Source organism: Aptenodytes forsteri, unplaced genomic scaffold (assembly GCF_000699145.1).
Source record: "Aptenodytes forsteri isolate BGI_AS27 unplaced genomic scaffold, ASM69914v1 Scaffold237, whole genome shotgun sequence".
NCBI lineage: Eukaryota > Metazoa > Chordata > Aves > Sphenisciformes > Spheniscidae > Aptenodytes > Aptenodytes forsteri.
Window position 1 is genome coordinate 1,061,762 of NW_008794451.1, and position 18,136 is coordinate 1,079,897.

At 40.7% G+C, this 18,136-nt stretch overlaps 1 protein-coding gene across 1 annotated transcript in view; it reads left to right on the forward strand.

Moving 5' to 3' along the window:
• The window catches only part of DPYD (dihydropyrimidine dehydrogenase), a 387,751-nt gene that overhangs the window by 256,465 nt on the left and 113,150 nt on the right, over positions 1–18,136 (forward strand). Inside the window, exons 17-18 of the mRNA XM_009290477.2 lie at positions 5,706–5,774; positions 8,284–8,367. Coding sequence (XP_009288752.1) covers positions 5,706–5,774; positions 8,284–8,367 — 153 coding nt within the window. The remainder of the gene's footprint in view (positions 1–5,705; positions 5,775–8,283; positions 8,368–18,136) is intronic.

Sequence of the window (18,136 nt, forward strand, 5' to 3'; positions counted from 1 at the left end):
GAAGTGGTGGAGTCCCCATCCCTGGAGGTATTTAAAAGACGTGTAGATGCGGCGCTTAGGGACATGGTTTAGTGGGCATGGTGGTGTTGGGTTGACGGTTGGAGTCGATGTTCTTAGAGGTCTGTTCCAACCTCAATGATTCTATGATTCTATGATTCTATGAAGCACCACGTGCTCTTGCAGTTACACGTGTGCAGGTCCTTCAGGGAATGCTCCGAGTGTGTCGGCTTCTTACGGTGTGCGGGTGAGAGATGGCGTGGGTCAGAACCGAGTGCACGTACCCCTCGTTCAGGCAGGCAGGGGGGATTTTAACACTGTGAAAGAACGGTTCAGCTGCCAAGAAGTTCTTCTGTCCTAATGTACTTGTGTAGATGTAGGTGTCTCTTCCAATGGTGAGTGATGAACTAAATATGTTATTTTTGCCATTGTTTTAGAAAGACTGTATCTGCAGTGCCAAGCTTCTTCCTAGTAAAAGCTTCCTGAGGAATTTTGCTTAAAAACATTTGGGTTTGTTCAGACTAAGCAGGTCGTGTGGCAAGGCTATACTGTGTTGTTTGGGAAAAAGAAACATGTCTTGAAAGGAAGATTGAGGTCTTTCCACCTGACCCAAACACAAGTACCTTCTGAAGTTTAGATTGATCAAGAATAATTTTGTGGGTATTTGAAATCTGGTTTTTAATGTAGTCTTCAGTCTCGGCACTCCCTCTATCCGCAGCAGTTATCCTGTTCCATATCTCAGCTTCCCAAACAGGTAGCTGTTACAAAACCCGTCCTTCAGCCTTCTTGAAAGCTTCTCTTGATTTTACAGCTTTCAGGGGAACGCTCTCTTAAAGATGATACCAAGGATCTCTTTCTGGTTTTGCAAGGGCTGTGCACGTCAAAAATAAAATCCTGGGGATTTCTGCAAGTGTTTGAGAAAGCAGAAGGGGGTGCAGGTTGAGGCCAGCAGCAGTGTCTAAACGGAGCATCTGTGGACACTTGGTGCAGAACTGTCCTCAAGCCTGGCGCAGCAACGAGAGGGGACAGGCAGGGAAGAGAAAGCAGAAAATACATGGGCGGCTGAATTTCCTGAAGTGCGGGGAGATTATGCACAGACCTGCAAGAATAGGTTAGGAACAGATACGGGCTATGGCCCGTGTTAGATGACCAAAATAAATATGGTTATTACAGGCACGAGGGTAGAGGATTGTGATTCCATTGTGTCTGTTGGGAAGTGTTCTTAAATTTGCAGGAACTGACACTGTTCACATTTAAATCCAGCCCCCTGAGTTTTTTTCCAGACTCTTTGAGTGTACTGAAACTCCCTTATTCCCTGCAGAGCAGTGCAGGACAAATGGTAATTGTCTACCTAGAGTTTTACTGCTGTCTGGCTTTAAATAGATGTTCTCAGGGTTGTCTGACCCAAAGTAGGCCCAGTTATTTTTTTTTCCCCTTCCTTTTGTTTTGCAACCTCTTGCAGCGAATTCCGTGTGTTAGGGAAGAAAGATCACTCGAAAACATACACAGTGGTGAACCTCATCCTTTTTATTTCTTTTAATGCTATTGCATTCATGAGACATCCACGTAGAGATAATGGAAGAGAAAAAAAAAAAACATTCACAAGGGAAATAGATTCTAGTTTAAGCTTCCAGGGGATTATTATAAACAGGGAGAAAAAATATTTTAAGGATTATGAGAAGTACCTTGTCAGCGTCCTTTTAAGTAGAACAATTACTAATGCATTAGTTACAGAATTGTGTGAAATGTAGCTTTTTACTAGGTGGTTTAGCTACAGCGTATTCATCTTATAATCACGTCCTAAATGGTACATTATATACCCTCCCTTTTCCATCTCCCCTCCCTCCAACAACAAAAAGTTTTACTGTAGACCACCTTCCTCCATGAATGATCAAGAAAATCCTGTACACGGAACAGCGCCTGGTGTTACAAACGTGCATTTGTCCCGTTACAGGCATTTGGAGAAATTGTCTATCACCTTGTGTACCGTCAGGGCGTAAAGACCTTGTCTAGTGACATCCGTCACGGTGATCATCGGGGAGGGAGCGGTGTCTGCAGGGCCGCCGCGCTCCTTGACGCGGGGCGGAGTAGGCAGGATCTCTCGCCAATAGGCAAAACAGCAGTTTGGGTGAAGAAGAAGAGGGAACAGCGTACGCCAGCTACGCTTCTGATCTGGAATAAGGAATGGGCCAGGGATCTCGCTGTGCTTCAGTCATGCACGGTTTCGCAGGCAGCCCTCACTCAAGCTACGACAAAGCTGCAATTTAGTCAACCTTCATTTACCACTTACTACACTTTAGCAGCAGCTTTATTGGAAGATCTGTCAGTAGCCCACTTTCGTAAGCCAGGCAAGCGCGGTGCGGCCCCGCGCTTGTGTTTCAAACACCTGTAATTAAACTCGCGTCAGGCTGCCACTGCAAATTGCAGGAGTCAAGAGGAAGGATGTGCTCTCCGGGGATGCTCCTGGGCTGGGCCGCGCGCTGGGCTTTTATGAGATACCAGCTGTTTGGGGCTATTAAAGTTGCGGGGGTGGCAAATTAAAATAGTGAGGAGAGGCTGAGAAGCTGAAATGTGATACAATTTCTGGTTATTACTTTCAAATACAAACTCCGATTTTTATCCCTTGTTATTGTTACTTGTCTCTGGCTATTCCTTTTCTAGGTAATGGGAGATAATATTCTATGTTTTCTTTATAAACTACCGTGTGTGATTTTAGGAGTAGATTCAAACTCCAAACATCGCAGATGGTGCCCCTAAATGTCCACACGCGATAATTATTATTTGTTTGTCATGGGTACTGATTCCAAATGAAAAGACTGTGGAGGCATTTTGGGGAAGAACAGTCACTTGTGAAAGGACAGTTTTGTTGACATGGAGTGCTGGAGGATCTGTTTCCACCTAGGAATTAAGTTTAATTTCAAGTTATAAGAGAACACTGGGGGAAAAAGGAGAATAAAATCCCTACTATTTTTAAATTTTCATTATTCCCTCCGAGATCATGGTTTTCATGTGAACAGTCACGGCGGAAATGTAATTTTTGCTCTCAGTTATTTTTGTTATTGTAAACCAATGCTTCTGTCAAAAGTATGTACTTAATTTTAAACGCGAATGCCAAAACTAATCAATATTAAATAAACATGTTGTCTTAATTAACAGCTCTTTGAAACATCACAGACCTTGTTCCTCCTCTTTTGTACACTCCCAGCAGAATTTTCGAATTTCATTAATAACACTTGACATAACATAACTCAGCTACTTGCGAATATAGTCAGCCGCCCTTGTTGTCTTACAACCTTCCCTGCTGAAAAATTTGGTTTGTTTTAAAGCTGAATTGTGTAGATTCCTGATACACTTTGGATTGTGACTGCAACTGTGAAAATCCTTATCATGTTGTCAATGGCTGAGGTTGGGTTTTTTTGCTTTAGTTAGTTTATAAAAAGTGTGAATTTGACAAGATACGGTTTGTAGCTAACTTCCAGTTAGTGCATATTTTAACTAGTTTCTTACTCTAAATTTTTCTTATATATACTTTCTTAAACTGATTTGTCACAATTTGTGTTTTTAAAAATACTAGAGTCTTTTCAAAGAGGTTTATATTTCTTTCCGGACTACTCAAATCATCTTGAATATTCAAATAGCCCGTAGAGCAAATTTTGTTTCATAAACATTTGACCTATAGAGCTATATAAGGTTTTCCACAATAGAAGAAAATGCGGTATAGGAGAGAGTTTTTTCCTCTGTCGAGAGGGGGATAAAAGCATGGCCAGTAACGGTTGTGTGCGTTTAATGAAAAACTTGCTCTTATGTTTACGCCAGAGGTGCACACAAATGGGCACCTGCAGGCAAGGCAGGCACCTCGTCAAATGCCGTCCTTCTCAGAAGACTCCCGTCTCGCAAACATCAGCCAGAAGGGTGGGCGGGTAGGTAGTCTGCAGGTAGGTGGGTGGTGGATTGGTAGGTAGAGATTCATCAGAGCAAAACAATGGAAATGATGATGATGATGATGATGATGATGATAGGTGGTATGGTCCTTTTAAATGAATAGATTGTAACCGCACCATGTCTAATTTTCTCCGTAGCTGCCTTCCTTTTTAAAGTATATTTCCCTCCCTTCTAAAGATACTAAATCTCTCATCCTTCTTGTGGAGATAATTTGGGAGTTCACAGTTTCCAACAGTTGTGTGTATTGGACAATTTTTCTACACCCTGCTTTTCAGTATTTTGCCTCATATGAAGGAGTCATTAACCTTCAGCATTATGGGAGAGTTCAAGAGAAGCGTTATACTGACTAGGAGTGACAGATTAAGCTCATCCCAGATATTAATGCCGGCAGTAAAACTTGTTTGGAAAGCAAAGAGATTGAAACCAAATTTCATCCTACCTGTGAATCAAACTTCCATGTGAAAGTTGCATACGTTTCATGTAGGAGGGCCAAGGGAACAAGCGTGTGGCCAGATGTTTTTCCGTTCTCCTCTCCTGGCGTCTCCTTTGAACACAGACTGAGCCGGTAGTGTGCTCGTAAGTTCTGTGATTTCTTTTTCTGATTTAGCCTTTTAGCTGCCGCAACATAGGTCTCTTGCTTTTTTCTTGCAAACCTCATCCTCTAAGAAGTCCTCCGTGCAGGAGTTCCTGGGCTGAATTCCCTGCCGATCTCACCACAAATGTATCAACTTCAGGGTTTCAGTGTCTGATGACCCTTGATGGGTCCAGAACAAGTGATTTTGTTTTAGTCTTAAATAGTAATTAACATCGTTACTTGAACTGGACATTGACCGGAGGAGTAGTTAACATTCGTTTAACAGTAAATAGCGCTGTATGCAACTGGAAAGGTGTGTGTCCGGCTGCCCTCCCAGAAGAATCCTATTAGAACTCATTTTACCTAAAAACTTGAATCTCAATAAAGATACTAGAGGCAGCAGCAGCTAGAGGCAGAACCTGGACCTGCAAGGTGCTCAGTGCAGTGAGGAGGAGGGGCAATCCACGGAAACAGCTCTTGGGGAACTGGGGCCACAGCCAGCGAATTGGAAATAAAACGTGTATCGTGGGAAAACAAAAGCTGGAATTTCCCTGTGCCGCTCTCCCAGTCCTCCCGGATTTTTCCCACGTCCTGCGAGTCTCCTCCCAGTTGGCTTTACGCAAAACATTCCCGGCTGCCTGTCGCTGTCCTTAACTTGCACAGTATGAGATGCTGGGGGAGGGCTGGTTTTGGTGTACCCCAGCTTCCTGAAGTCAGCTGGAATATTGTGTTCGTACGCTGCCACGTTAGACTGTAAACTCTTGCACTTATGTCTTACCTACCTCTAAAGAGCCCCAAGTACTTCTGGCATTGCATAAACAGTAAATAACTTAATTCCTCTGACCTCAGAAACAAGGATGTTTGACAGTTTTCCTGGTGGGCTCTGTCTCTAGGAGAGCCTTTGCTCTCGCTTTATCGCCTGACGAAGAGAATGCAAAGTCCTCTACGTGTTTGACTAGACCTGCTGGTTTTCCTTCACGACTTAAAAAAAAAGGGGACGAGTAGAGCCTTCGTACACTATTTCTCATCCCCAGCGAAATCTACAGCTGTATTTCACTATACAGGCCAGTAGTATACGGCTGGTAGTTCCCATATGCAGGTAGCGGTAGTTAATGTCTGGAGTCACTGTAAAGTACTGTATTAAAAAATCTGGTAAGATGGCTTAAAATGATTGCATATATATTCTTTTCAGATTCTGATTGCCAGTATCATGTGCAGCTATAGCAGGGAGGACTGGACTGAACTTTCAAAAATGGCTGAGGTAATGGTTTCCTAAATGTGTTTCTGCATCTTTTTTTATTCTCCTTAAAAACAAGAGCTGCAACAAGGAATTTCTTGAAAGAAATAGATTCAAAGTGAAAAATGAGAATTTAAAGCATGTCCATTATAATTTGTTTATTCTGTGTTTTCATTAAAATGATGGAAATGTAAATTTAAAGGAAATCTGTTCCATAAAAATGGTCCCTTGGATTTTTAAGCACTACCTGGAAAGCCTTTGGTCTTTGAATCTATATACTTTTTATTTGCATTTTAAGCAAACTGTATATTATGACGGATGCCCTGATAAAATTTAATTCTACCTTTGAGAGCCTAACTTGATCTTACCTTGCCTACAGGCACACTAGTTTGACAGCACCAGAAGAAATTTTGAATATAAAACTCTTGAATATTTAAAGTATAAAAGGCTTATTTAATGCTATTCTAGTTTTAATACAGACTTTCAAAAATGATAGCAGAGAAAGCCAGCGTATATAATAGCAGTCAGCAGGGTTCCTATAATATAAATCAATTCTTACACAAATGCAAACAGACTATGCACCTGAAATCTCGCTTCAATTTGAGGGAAAAAAGCTATTTAAAAACGTGTACCTGTGTCCATAGGGAATAGTATAAGAAATACTTCATTAAGACCGCAATAATTTCATTCAGAAACGTGTCTATATCTGAATGTAATACAAAGTTGTTATTTTTAAATAAAACTGTTTTTTTCCACATAAAGTATCTAGAGGAAATAAAAAACATTGTTTCAGATCAATAAAGGAAGGTTTTAACAAATTTAAGCAAAGAAAAAAAATTAGCTTGTCATTATTGCTAGCGTTAGCTCAGATTTAAATGTTTTATAAGTATTATGTGTATTTTGTTCGTCTATATGTTTTTATATATGTGTCGATATGGCTGTGGGTATTTTGAATTTGTGTTTTCCTATGGCTGAACGTGTATGTTTGGACATCGTCGTTTCTTTATTCACAGTGTCCTAAGCCCTCCTATGGTGATGTGGGAAGACGCTTCCCTATTTTCTTTGGGCATTTTAAACCTATGAGGAAAAAAATCACTTTGGGGACTTAGGGAAGTGAAATTAACCATTATCAGTAATTGGCTTGGTGATCTTCAACACTAGTCCACTTTATACCTGTATTTACCTAATTGACCATGAAATCTTTTGTGGAATCCGTGCTTGACAGGAGCAGTACCGCTTTTAAACGGACTAAGATGAATGGCTTTATTGTGCCATTTGCTCCTCTTTTTTAATCCAGTGGTACTGCTGTCCGCTTTAAGACAGATATTTCCAATCTGTGTTTGTAGTTACGTTACCCCTTTAGAAAAAAGTAGTTATTTAAACGCACTCAGTAATGTGTAACATATGTGATATAACTTTCTTCCGCAAAGTAGTTGTTAGTCTCCGTGCTGTGGAGAGCAGCACACTTGTTTGCGGAGCTCTGGACTCCACAGCTGAAGAGCAGTGATATTTAATCGCATGCGTAGGATCCTACCTAGAGGGTAATAGATGTGGCTTTCCAAAGAGCAGAAGCCCCAGAAGGTACCGCGGTGCCTCTCGGCAGGAGGACGACCTATTCATACAAAAGGTCAGCTTGTCACGGAGGCCGACAGCACCGGCATCAGCGCGGCGTGGCCGGGCTTGCAGAGCTGGCCGGGACGCGGAGGATTCCTGAAAGTGATGGATGGCTTCTCCCCCGCTCACGTGCTCGGAGAGCTGCTGAACCATGGCCACACAGCAGGCAAAGTTACTCCAGTTCAATAAGCAAAGACAAAATGCAAATGCAAAACAAAATACTAGTTACAGCCACATGGAAGGCGACGGGAGAGATCCTCGTCTCAGGCCAGAGCGGTTCAGCAGGGAGGAAGAGGAGCGTGTTTGTGTGCTGCCCTTGTACACCTCAGCTCCTTTGCCTTTTTAATCGTAGCTAATAGAGGGTGCTGAAGAGAAATTAGCATGAGTAATATGTTTGTGTAGTCTTTTTTTAATACTTCCTTGTTTGACTTCAGAAACAAAAATATTTGATGACACAAGCTATGGCACAGTACAGGCACCTGCAGAAAATTTAGCGACTAAATTCATTGAAGCAGAAAGGAGAAATTTACTACTGAGTCACAGTTCTTCAGGGCACAGAAGCACCTGGGTAACACTGACTACCGAACCTCGCTCCCAGTGCTGCCCTGAGGCCCTGTAATTACATTTCGGTTTTTAACATTTTCCAGAACCACCTCCTTATCGTGCTTGTCTCTTTTTAATTTATTTTTTTACTTTAATTTCCTTTGCAATGTTGGGAAGCCACATCAGGTTTTGAAATTTTTCTCTGTAATGATCAACACATTTCTTTTTCAAGCTATCGTAACCGTAGCTTTCTCTCTGTAAAAAGGAAAAAAAAAGTCTAAAGAAATCTGTTTAACGTGAACAGTAAATGCTACAGGAAAGAGTACATTACTTGAAGCTAACTTTGCATTTTTTTTTCCTTTTGCATGTTTCATAGGTTGCTGGTGCAGATGCGCTGGAGTTAAATTTATCATGTCCTCATGGTATGGGGGAGAGAGGCATGGGCCTGGCCTGTGGGCAGGTAGGACCGTAACCGCAATCTCTTTTATGTCTTTTCAGCAATCCTGCACTACCACGTTGATAGTTACACCTCAGGGGGAAGAGACAAGCAGCAGTTTACTAGCTTGGGTTTTTTAGGTTGAATGTGTTTAAATATTTAGTGCTGGAAGCAAAAAAAAGAAGACAGAAGCTGAGAATATACAAAATGCTTAGTTTTGCTGAGAACAAAAATGCATTATGTATTTGACAAGGAACAAGATGAAAACAAATCATTTCCAAAAAGCGCTTGGACAGAATTTGTTGGTTTCCATTTCCGTGCCCTGTAGATATCTTTTAGATCACAACCCGGTAACTACTGCATATATCAATAATGATTTTGAAGGACATGAGATACACACACATTTCATTTCACAATTTTTAGCATATGAACCTAACTATTTTAGAATCACGGAATAGGGCATACATTCTGGTAGTGCCACCTACAGTTAACGTCTTTTCTTATAAGAGCCTGTGTTCCGTGACCTATAGATTTGATGGTTTATACGGTTTAGGTTGGAATTAGCCGTGCCCAATGTCTCTGCCGTGCAGAAATCTGCTGCAGAGTTCATCAATACGTCCCGTGACTTCAGTTAGGAGAATGTGTGTTGTTTTGCCCATAAAAAGAAAATAAACATGCGCAAAAGCCAATTCTCGTATTAATATCCTTCCGAAGTTTTCAGGGTTTTGCATGTTTTTGTCATGGTCTGGAAGTTGTTTTGGCTCTGACACGTGCCCAAATGTGGTGAACTTGGAAGTCTCTGAAAAACCTTGGTTCACAGTCTAACGGGAGAGCTTTTCTAGAGTTTGACCATCAAAGTTTCAGAAGTCTGAAGCCTGCTTGATTTCCCATTGTGGTGGGTTGACCCTGGCTGGACGCCAGGTGCCCACCAAAGCTGTTCTATCACTCCCCCTCCTCAGCTGGACGGGGGAGAGAAAATATAACGAAAGGCTCGTGGGTCGAGATACGGACAGGGAGAGATCACTCACCAGTTACCGTCATGGGCAAAACAGACTCGACTTGGGGAAATTAGTTTCATTTGTTACCAATCAAATCACAGAAGGGTAATGAGAAACAAAACCAAATCTTAAAACACCTCCCCCCCACCCCTCTCTTCTTCCCAGGCTCAACTTTACTCCCGATTTCTCTACCTCCTCCCCTCCAGCGGCGCAGGGGGACGGGGAATGGGGGTTGCGGTCAGTTCATCACACGTTGTCTCTGCCGCTCCTTCCTCCTCAGGGGGAGGACTCCTCACACTCTTCCCCTGCTCCAGCCTGGGGTCCCTCCCACGGGAGACAGTCCTCCACAAACTTCTCCAACGTGAGTCCTTCCCACAGGCTACACCCATCTTACTATGTTTTAGGGAGAGGGGAAAAAGAAGAGGAGGGAGATGCAGAGTGGGAATTGCCATTTCATGCCCTAAAATCCACACATACTATTCAGTTGATTCCCTCGGAGAGGGCTAGTAGACGTCTTAATTCATCCTTACTTCCTCAGTTAAACATAACTTTTAAGAACTGAGGTGTGGTTGGATAACTAAATCATTAACTTTCTAAAACTTTTAGTAGGGAGGCAATAGGAGCTGTAATTGTTTCCGTGCAGGTGAAGCTTTATCATAGCAATACTGTCAGGCACAGCGCATGGGACGTTTGATTGTTTTCTGTGAACAAAATGATGTCAGTCTGTTCCGTGCTGTAGATTATTATTTTTAATGAAAGTAATCGGGATGCCTTTCATGGCCAGTGGTCATTTACCGAAGTTATGATTAAAAATGGGAGAGGAGGAAATTATAAAAGCCCTCCAGGACCACACTAGCAAAATGGTAATAGTTATTATTAATTTTCTTCCCCCCCAATTGCATTCAACAACAAAGAGCTATAGTAGCCGTTTTTATAAGTTTATGAAGCAATTCCCACCCTTCACTCTGCACAGCATAACTCAGTAGTTTGGGTTGCCCCCACCTGAGACGGCAGCACGCTGTAGAAGGCTGCGGTTTGGTCAGGGAGAACGCTGAAGGTTTCACGATGAAGCTGAAACAGGCTCCTTTCAAGCATACTTTTTTTGCCCTTTTTTTTTTTTTTTTTAGGCATATGTTATTTCCAGCTTTCACTGCTTGGAATAATATATGCATGTGAAGTTGCTTAGATGTGTAGTCAGTAGGGAGCTGTCTGGCTACATGAGTTTTTACATATCTTTCAGCTATTGTAAAATCAGAGAACCAAATGCAAAATCTGAGCACTCAGGGCTATCGTGTGGATTTGCGACTCTCCTTGGAGGAGATCGGATCCATAAAGCAAGAAGAAGATTACATTATATATAGATATATGTTTGTATAATAATAAAATTTCTCTCTTCCCCATACAATATGGATATTCTTTTGAATGTTTAACATATACTACTCTCGTTTAAATATATTCTTGTGCTTTCTTAACTCTCTCACCAAAATGATAGCTCAGAAAAGAATCTACTTCTTTAGACAAACAAATGACTACAACAAGCCATCTTTAGAGGGCCGGATCCTAAGGTTCTTCCTCAGAGTTGGCTACAATTAAATTATAGTGGCTTTAAATGAATTTTATCGAAGCAAAGGGTGAGGACAAACTGGATAATATAACGATACGTGCAAGGAGATTTATCAGTAGCCCTTCAGGGGGCTTCCCCGTGTGATGGTCCCTGGAGGAGCCCGATCATAAGACGGGAAAGTGCTAGGAAGTATTGTGGCTCTGCTCCAAATTTTTATTTTTTTTTCCCCAGAGCTGAAGTCAAATAGGTCATACATAGGTGGTGTGGGGAAGAGAGGGCTCAGATATGCTCTGGAAAAAAACCACCACTCAATATCTAGAAGTCAGGGCATGAGGCTTTGAGAGACAGAGCAGCTTTCCTGGTTTCTTAAATCTTTTTGATAACATAATCCACATCTTCATAGGAAAATTTTTTAGGGATTAGGTCCCTTTTCATGCCTAAGCACATTAAATCCTCAGGGAAGTACAGAAATTGCTGAGATGAAAAATAATGGCAGAAAAAACATGTATGTGTATTTTTGCTATTTATAATGTCTAAAATGTTCTGCCTTTTTTGTTGTTGTTGTTTAAAAAAAAAAAAAAAGGAAAGGAAAGGTTAATTACACCGTCTACTTTTTCCTCCTCATTTCAATTCCTATGGTGTGCCTAAGGGTAAGTGTAGAAATCTGGGAACATCAGATTTGTTTTTTTCTCTACCCTATTTTGTTATCTACTCTCAAACACTTCCACTGTTTTATACGCACTGCAAATATTAAAAATGCCAGATAGATCCAAATTATATATATAAAGAATTGGTCCTAAGAATGGCTGTTTGTTTTATACTGAATTACAGTTCTTAGCCTTTATTTGATTTTAATTCTAAGCCATTAGTGCAGACACTCTGGCGCCCAAACAGCATAGCTAGCCAGAGGGTAATATTAAGAGGCATCTGTATTGCTGCCAATAAGTTACTTAAAGCTGGTTCTGTATAAAATGTCAATTACTAATGCTGATTAATGATAATAAAGTTAAGGTTTGTATTCTTTCATAACAATCTGCAACTGCATGAAAGTTGGATATCATTAAAAATCATAATAGAATTTCCATCATTAGGTTTAACAGCACTAATGCACAGATTTTCTTTGAATCAGATAACATAAGTGTACAAAACATTTAATAGTAAACATAAAGACAACGTGGTGAACAGCAGATTATTAAAAAATGACAGTATCGCTTTCCCAGTATAGTTCATTACTGTAGTAATTATAGCATAAAATTAGGAAAATAATAAATCAAACATCTGCGATGGTAGCGCTCACATTTCAGTGTCTAACTTGTGGTGTTGTATTTGTGGTGCACTTCTCGTCTCTTCACTGGAAACCATGCAAAGATGTTTTAATTTTTTTTTTTTACTTACCCTTCTCAAAAGGGGCGTTAAATTCAGAACCTACTGTGATGTAAAATCAACACATTTAAGTGTTTGGCTTTTTGGGTCCAGAAGTCAAGAAGTCTCTCCAGCTGCTCTGGTACGAATGAATAAATAGTTGAATGGAGTCGATAATCTGGGTTTTATTTTGCATTCCTGCTAAGTTTTATGTCATTCTTTGTTGTTCGGATGAAAACCCAGGTCTAGTAAGTGTAATGTGCATATACCTAGAATCATTAGAATAAGACCGACTAGGACGAGTGATATCCAGAGTCTTCAAAAATATCACTGAGTCTCCTTGGCCTGATGGGGAGGGGAGAAAAGAGCAGCCTACAGCTGCTTGAAGGGTAGTAACAAAGGTGCTGGAAGAGTAGCTACAGAGAGGGAACGATGATTCGCTGTAGTGTCAGACAGTGCAGCAAGGGGCAACGGCCACGAATTGCAGGCTGAACGTTTCAGGTTGGGCATCAGGAAAAAAATCCACCAAGAAGGTGATGGAGTACAGGAACGTGTTGTCTAGTAGGGCTGCGTACTCTCCACCTCTGGAGTTTTCGGGGCTCAGGCAGGCAAAGCCAAGGCCAACCTCAACTGGTGTTGGCGCTAGTCCCACTCAGAGCAGGAGCTTGGTCTAGCTGCCCTCCAGAAGTCCATCCAGACAAACATTTCTGTGATTCTGTGGATTCATCCTGCTCAATTCCTATCCAAAGGTACTGCATTGTTTATACCAGAGATAGGAAATGGGTAGTGGATAAAAGGAAGCACGAGGACTCACCTGTTCCCTTGGGGTGAGATGATCGGTATGATAGGGAGATCTCAAGTGGAAAGCAACACATCAGTTAAATTTCCAAAGCACAGAGGATGCTTCTGTACTTTTTAAAAAAACAAATCTCATATTCAAAGCGCTCAGCCTAAGTGCAAGAACAGAGAATCTTTATGCTATAAGCAAATATTTTAAAAGTTAATAACATCCTGGCTTATAAATATTTCTCATTAATTAGTCATACCTTCTAACCTCCAAAATATAAAAAATCTTTGCCTATCTCAGCATTTAAGCTATAGGTTTGGGGGATTGTTTGCTTTTTTTAGTTTATATTGAAGGAGGCATGTATATGACTCTTGTGAGCACTGAAATCCAGATCCTGGTGGTTTAACTATTCAGATCGTATGTAAAATTGTTTTGTGGTTCTTTTCTTACCTTTATTTTCATCTTACTTAAACTGTACTTGCTACAGCCTCTGCTGCTGGCTGTGTTCATGTTTATTGCCTGCAATTAGGAGGCAAGTTTCATAAAAGCCCACATTGCCTCATTCAGAAGACGACAAATCTGTTAAAAACAAAAAGCAAAAAAAAAAACCCCAAAAGCCCTGGTTACTCTGCGAAGAAGAGAACTGACTGCATGGCACAATTAGATTTGCTCTGCTGTACCTTGGAAATAGGAAAGATGAGGCTGCTTTTTAATTGAAGTGCACAGCATAGCATGCTAATTCGCTGTCGCTCTGCCAGCAAGGAGCTTGAAGTATTTTAAATAAATGATGCCCCAAACAGGATTTGATTATATCTGTATTCATGTGGCATTCTACTACCACCCTACAATAATATGCTGGTTAAGTATAATTCATTGAGTCCTGCAGGCAGTATTAATTCTCTCTCTTCTCTTTTGTATCAGTTACTGCAACAAATTAATGCAAAGTACAGCAGGGTGGTGTCACACTGTGCAATAGCAGCAGCGGGAACATCACCACCCAAAATCCAGTATAAACCAGTATAACCAAAGTGTGGTTTGCGTTGGTGCTTGCGGGGGAGTTTCAGGATTGATATGTCTCGTTCTCTTGCATTGCCCACTTTCACCCGTTTTGGCCGGGATCTTAAGATGAGCCTTAGCTGATCTCACGGTCTTTGTGTCTGTCGGTGCCCTCTGTTGCTTTGGGGCACGTTTCAACCAAATGACCTGCTTCAGTCATGTTTCTCAGAGTTGGAACTGTTTCAAAGGTACTGAATTTCGGTAAGTTTCATAAAACTGGGCGGCGGGGTGGGGGAGAGAAATTGTCTGCCGCCCAAGCTGATGGATACGAACAGGAGCCTTAATAGTCCAGCTGAGGGAAAAGCTCAGGCAGACACAGGAAATTCAATCACAAGGCGCAGACTCCTCGGGAACAAGGATTCCTTGGTTCAGGCGGTGACGGTGTTACTCTGCCTGTGCAGAGACGTGCTGCGCTGGGTGTTGTTTTGCTGGGAGGGTATTTGGGATGTGCAGGGGGAAGAAGGGATGCTGCCGATTGCCCCCTCCAACTCCTGCAGACGGAAGCACGCTTTCTCGCAGGCCAGGAGATGTGTTTTGTGGGCTTACGTTCCTGGCTCCCACGCTGGTCGTGGCCACGCGTCAGCCTTTACGATAGTTCGGTTTTGTTGTTTTAACCTCTTTGGATGATTTTTTCCCCTTCCCTGGTTTAAAATCTTTGGATGATTTTTTCCCCTTCCCTGGTTTCATATGTGTCTTTCCCCTTTCCACTCCCTCCTCCTTTAAAGCCCTCCTCATAAAGTAAACCCTTTGCTGAGTTGCTTTCAAGGTAACAATTGACTCATGAGCTATTTCACTGGAAACCTGAACAGAAAAAGCTCGCTGACTGCGTGGTCACCCCTGGGTTGGTGACATCGCTCACCTTCCTCCAGTACCTGAGGATTCATTTCCTTTTCTGTTGCCCTCATGGGATTCAGGTGTGATTAAATGTCATGATTTAAATGGATTGCTTCCACGTCCTTAGTTCCGTATGTCCTTTATGTGCTCATGTGTTCTATTTTTTTGTAACATGTAAAAGGAGACAGTGCTTTATAATGAGGTACGACAGGTAATTGGTATTTTGTCTGAAGAATTTGGGTTTTCATACACTCGAGAAGAAATGAATTAAGATGCAAAGTTTAATAAATTCATCATCAGAACACCGTTCTGTAATTTTATATTGCGGTTTGACAACACTTAATCCGCTGTTATTGCTTTGAAGGATTTTTAATAGAATTACTCAAAAGACAAAACGGAAAATAAAAAGGGATTACAAATAGGACAGCAATGGCAGCAGCACGACCGACTTGCTGAAACTTTTCAATGACATGGTATGGCTGTTGATAAGGGTTTCAATACAGTTTATGTGGGGTGACTTTTTATTTATATATGGAAAGCATTCTCTACAGGATGGATTTTCTTGGAAAATGTGAAAGTGATTCTGTTTCCTTGAAATTCATGAAGACATGAAAGCAAGTTGGGGATAACCTTATTTTCAGTCTCACTGTGATGGAAGCATTTCAGCTGGAATTCACATTATGGGTGACAGTTGTCACAAAGAAGGTCAGTTTGGCCAAAATATCAGTGACCTGCCGCTGTTTAAAAAGGAAACAAAAACATTTGGGCTGTTTTAATGACACTTCAGTAGCCTGACTCTGATGGAGTATATAGCGCGTGCTTCCCAGAAAGAAAGAAAACCATGATTTTTTTTTAAAACCAAATAGCAACCTGTACTTATTGTTGCAGTTGTATTTTAATGAGCCGAGACGCTTTCAGAGAAGGGAAATGTCGAAAACTCAGGCAAGTGCATTTCTGTGGTCTACATGGTTAAATGTTTGGGTTAAATATGCAGATCCTGTGGACTGCTTTGCCTTTGGATATGTGGTTGCAGCATAAGGTATTGCAGTTGTTCATCCCGATGATGTATGGTAAACAGGGTTTATTGGAAAGGAGATGATCAGCAACAAGTATTTACGTGCAGGAAAAATAAAATATTTTAAGGTTGTTCATCTTGCTGCACAATAAAAGTTAACTACGCAGTGCACATTAATAGCTTTTTCTTTCTATGGTTTCGGTTTTATGCCACCATTTGATAAAGTTAATTAACAGTGTGTTAACCAGCCTCTTCACTGCCTACACGAGGATTTTCAGGACTAGGCTCATACTTTTTTAGTTTTGCCTCACCTCCTAGTAAAGTTGGTCAGTGTGCTGGGAGGCTTGCTCTTTACAGTAGTCCAAATCTGAATACAGGCCCATATGATGATCGTTTTAAAACTGAGTGGGAAATCCTTCTCAGGGCATCGGCTTTTCATTCCTTAGTTTGGTGGTTTCAAAGGTTTATGGCTTCCTCAATTATTTGGTATTTTCTGCCTCTTTATTATAGGAAAGGACTGAGAGCTTGCCTACCTGACCACAAGAAAAAGCTGTTTGTATCTGCAGCACTCAGATATTTCAATTCGATGCTTCCCTTTAAAATATTTCACGTATGACGTAAACTTAATCAAACCTTTATGCCTTCTAGCAGGTAACCTCTGCATGAACTAAAGAGCTGAAATATTGTTTAATCATGCTGCGTACCACTTTTTTACAGTGATATAAGAAACGTTATTTTGGTTGGCTAGAAACAACCAAGATAAAATACTTTGTTCCGTCAGGGGTAAAAAGGCATTTTTATTAGTTGACACTTCACATGTACCAATGCTGTTGGTAAATAAATCTTACCAGTTAGTATCTTAAAGAAGTTTATAAAATGTAAATGTGCAGTTTCGCATTTTTCACTTGGAATGTTTAGGCCCAGTTGGTATCAGAACAAATGATTTGCTAATTTGAACTGGCAATCCGTGCTTCACCCTTTCAGGCCAACTATTATTAACCTTTATTCTGACAACCAAAGAAAATGATGGTTGTGTCTGACTCCTTTAATGTTGCATTAAAATCAAGAGCTGTAAATAATGATTGCTACAGTTTTAACTGACCTATGTCAATGACACAGAGAGAGAGTTTTTCCTATCATATAACTATAGCAATTAAAAAAAAAGCCTTATAGTTAATTTTAAAAGTAGGAAGTTTTCTAACAGTGATGTTTCTTCTGGTTGCTTAGATTAACATTTTAAATTAAAAAAAAAACCAGAACAACAAATTTGGAATAAAGAAAAACATTATGGTTCGACCACCTATTTAGGGAGAGGACTCAGTTTTCAAAATAAATTCAATTGTTTTTCTTTAAGTGCTGGGGAGGAAACAAAAAGCTTTTATGTGATCTGAAAAAGGGGGTAATTGCAAAGCTGACTAAAGGCAGCCACAAACCTTTCAAGTCTCAGCTGTGCTTGATCTTGACAACCCTCTTAGCGTTGCTCTAACTCCCAACACAAATCTATGTTTTGTACCTTTGTGTACCGGTCAATCAAAAATTTCCAGCTCATTTTTGACCTTGTCTTCACGTTGGTTATCCGTTCAGTCATTAGGTGCTACATTATCAAAGAAGGGGTGTAGGAGTGCTGTGCTGCTAATAAGGTATCCAAAGCGGATCTCCCACATAGCACTTTGATAAATGTATTCTTGAGTTTGGATACTGACCTATGTTAATATCGGCAGCTATTAGATGAGAGATGTTAAAAAGCTTTGGAGTGTTGGGGTTTGTTTTGTTTCGTTTTTTAAACGTACTGTTAAGCATCGTTCAGTTGTGCAGCTCCAGTAGTGTGCTACAATAAGGAAATGCTGTAACAATTTACTGTTCCCATTTTTTCATTTGGAACAGAGAGAGGTGACCAAAGGCTATTTGTCTTACGCTTTTAACATCTTTCAAAGGTTCTAATTGTAGAGCTGGAGAAGGGAGAAACAATGATTGTGATACCAAATGAGAGTAAGAAAAAAGAGGGAGATGGGGATCTGCTAAAATTGAAATTTATTAAGAATTCTGATTCTGCCAAAACCTTTTGTGAGTCTTTTAAGGTTTATTTGGTTAAACACTGTTAAATTTGAAGTTCCATTTTTTTACGTCCACCAATTCTTTTTTTTTAAGTTTTTCAAAGTAGCCTAACTGTGAGAAGC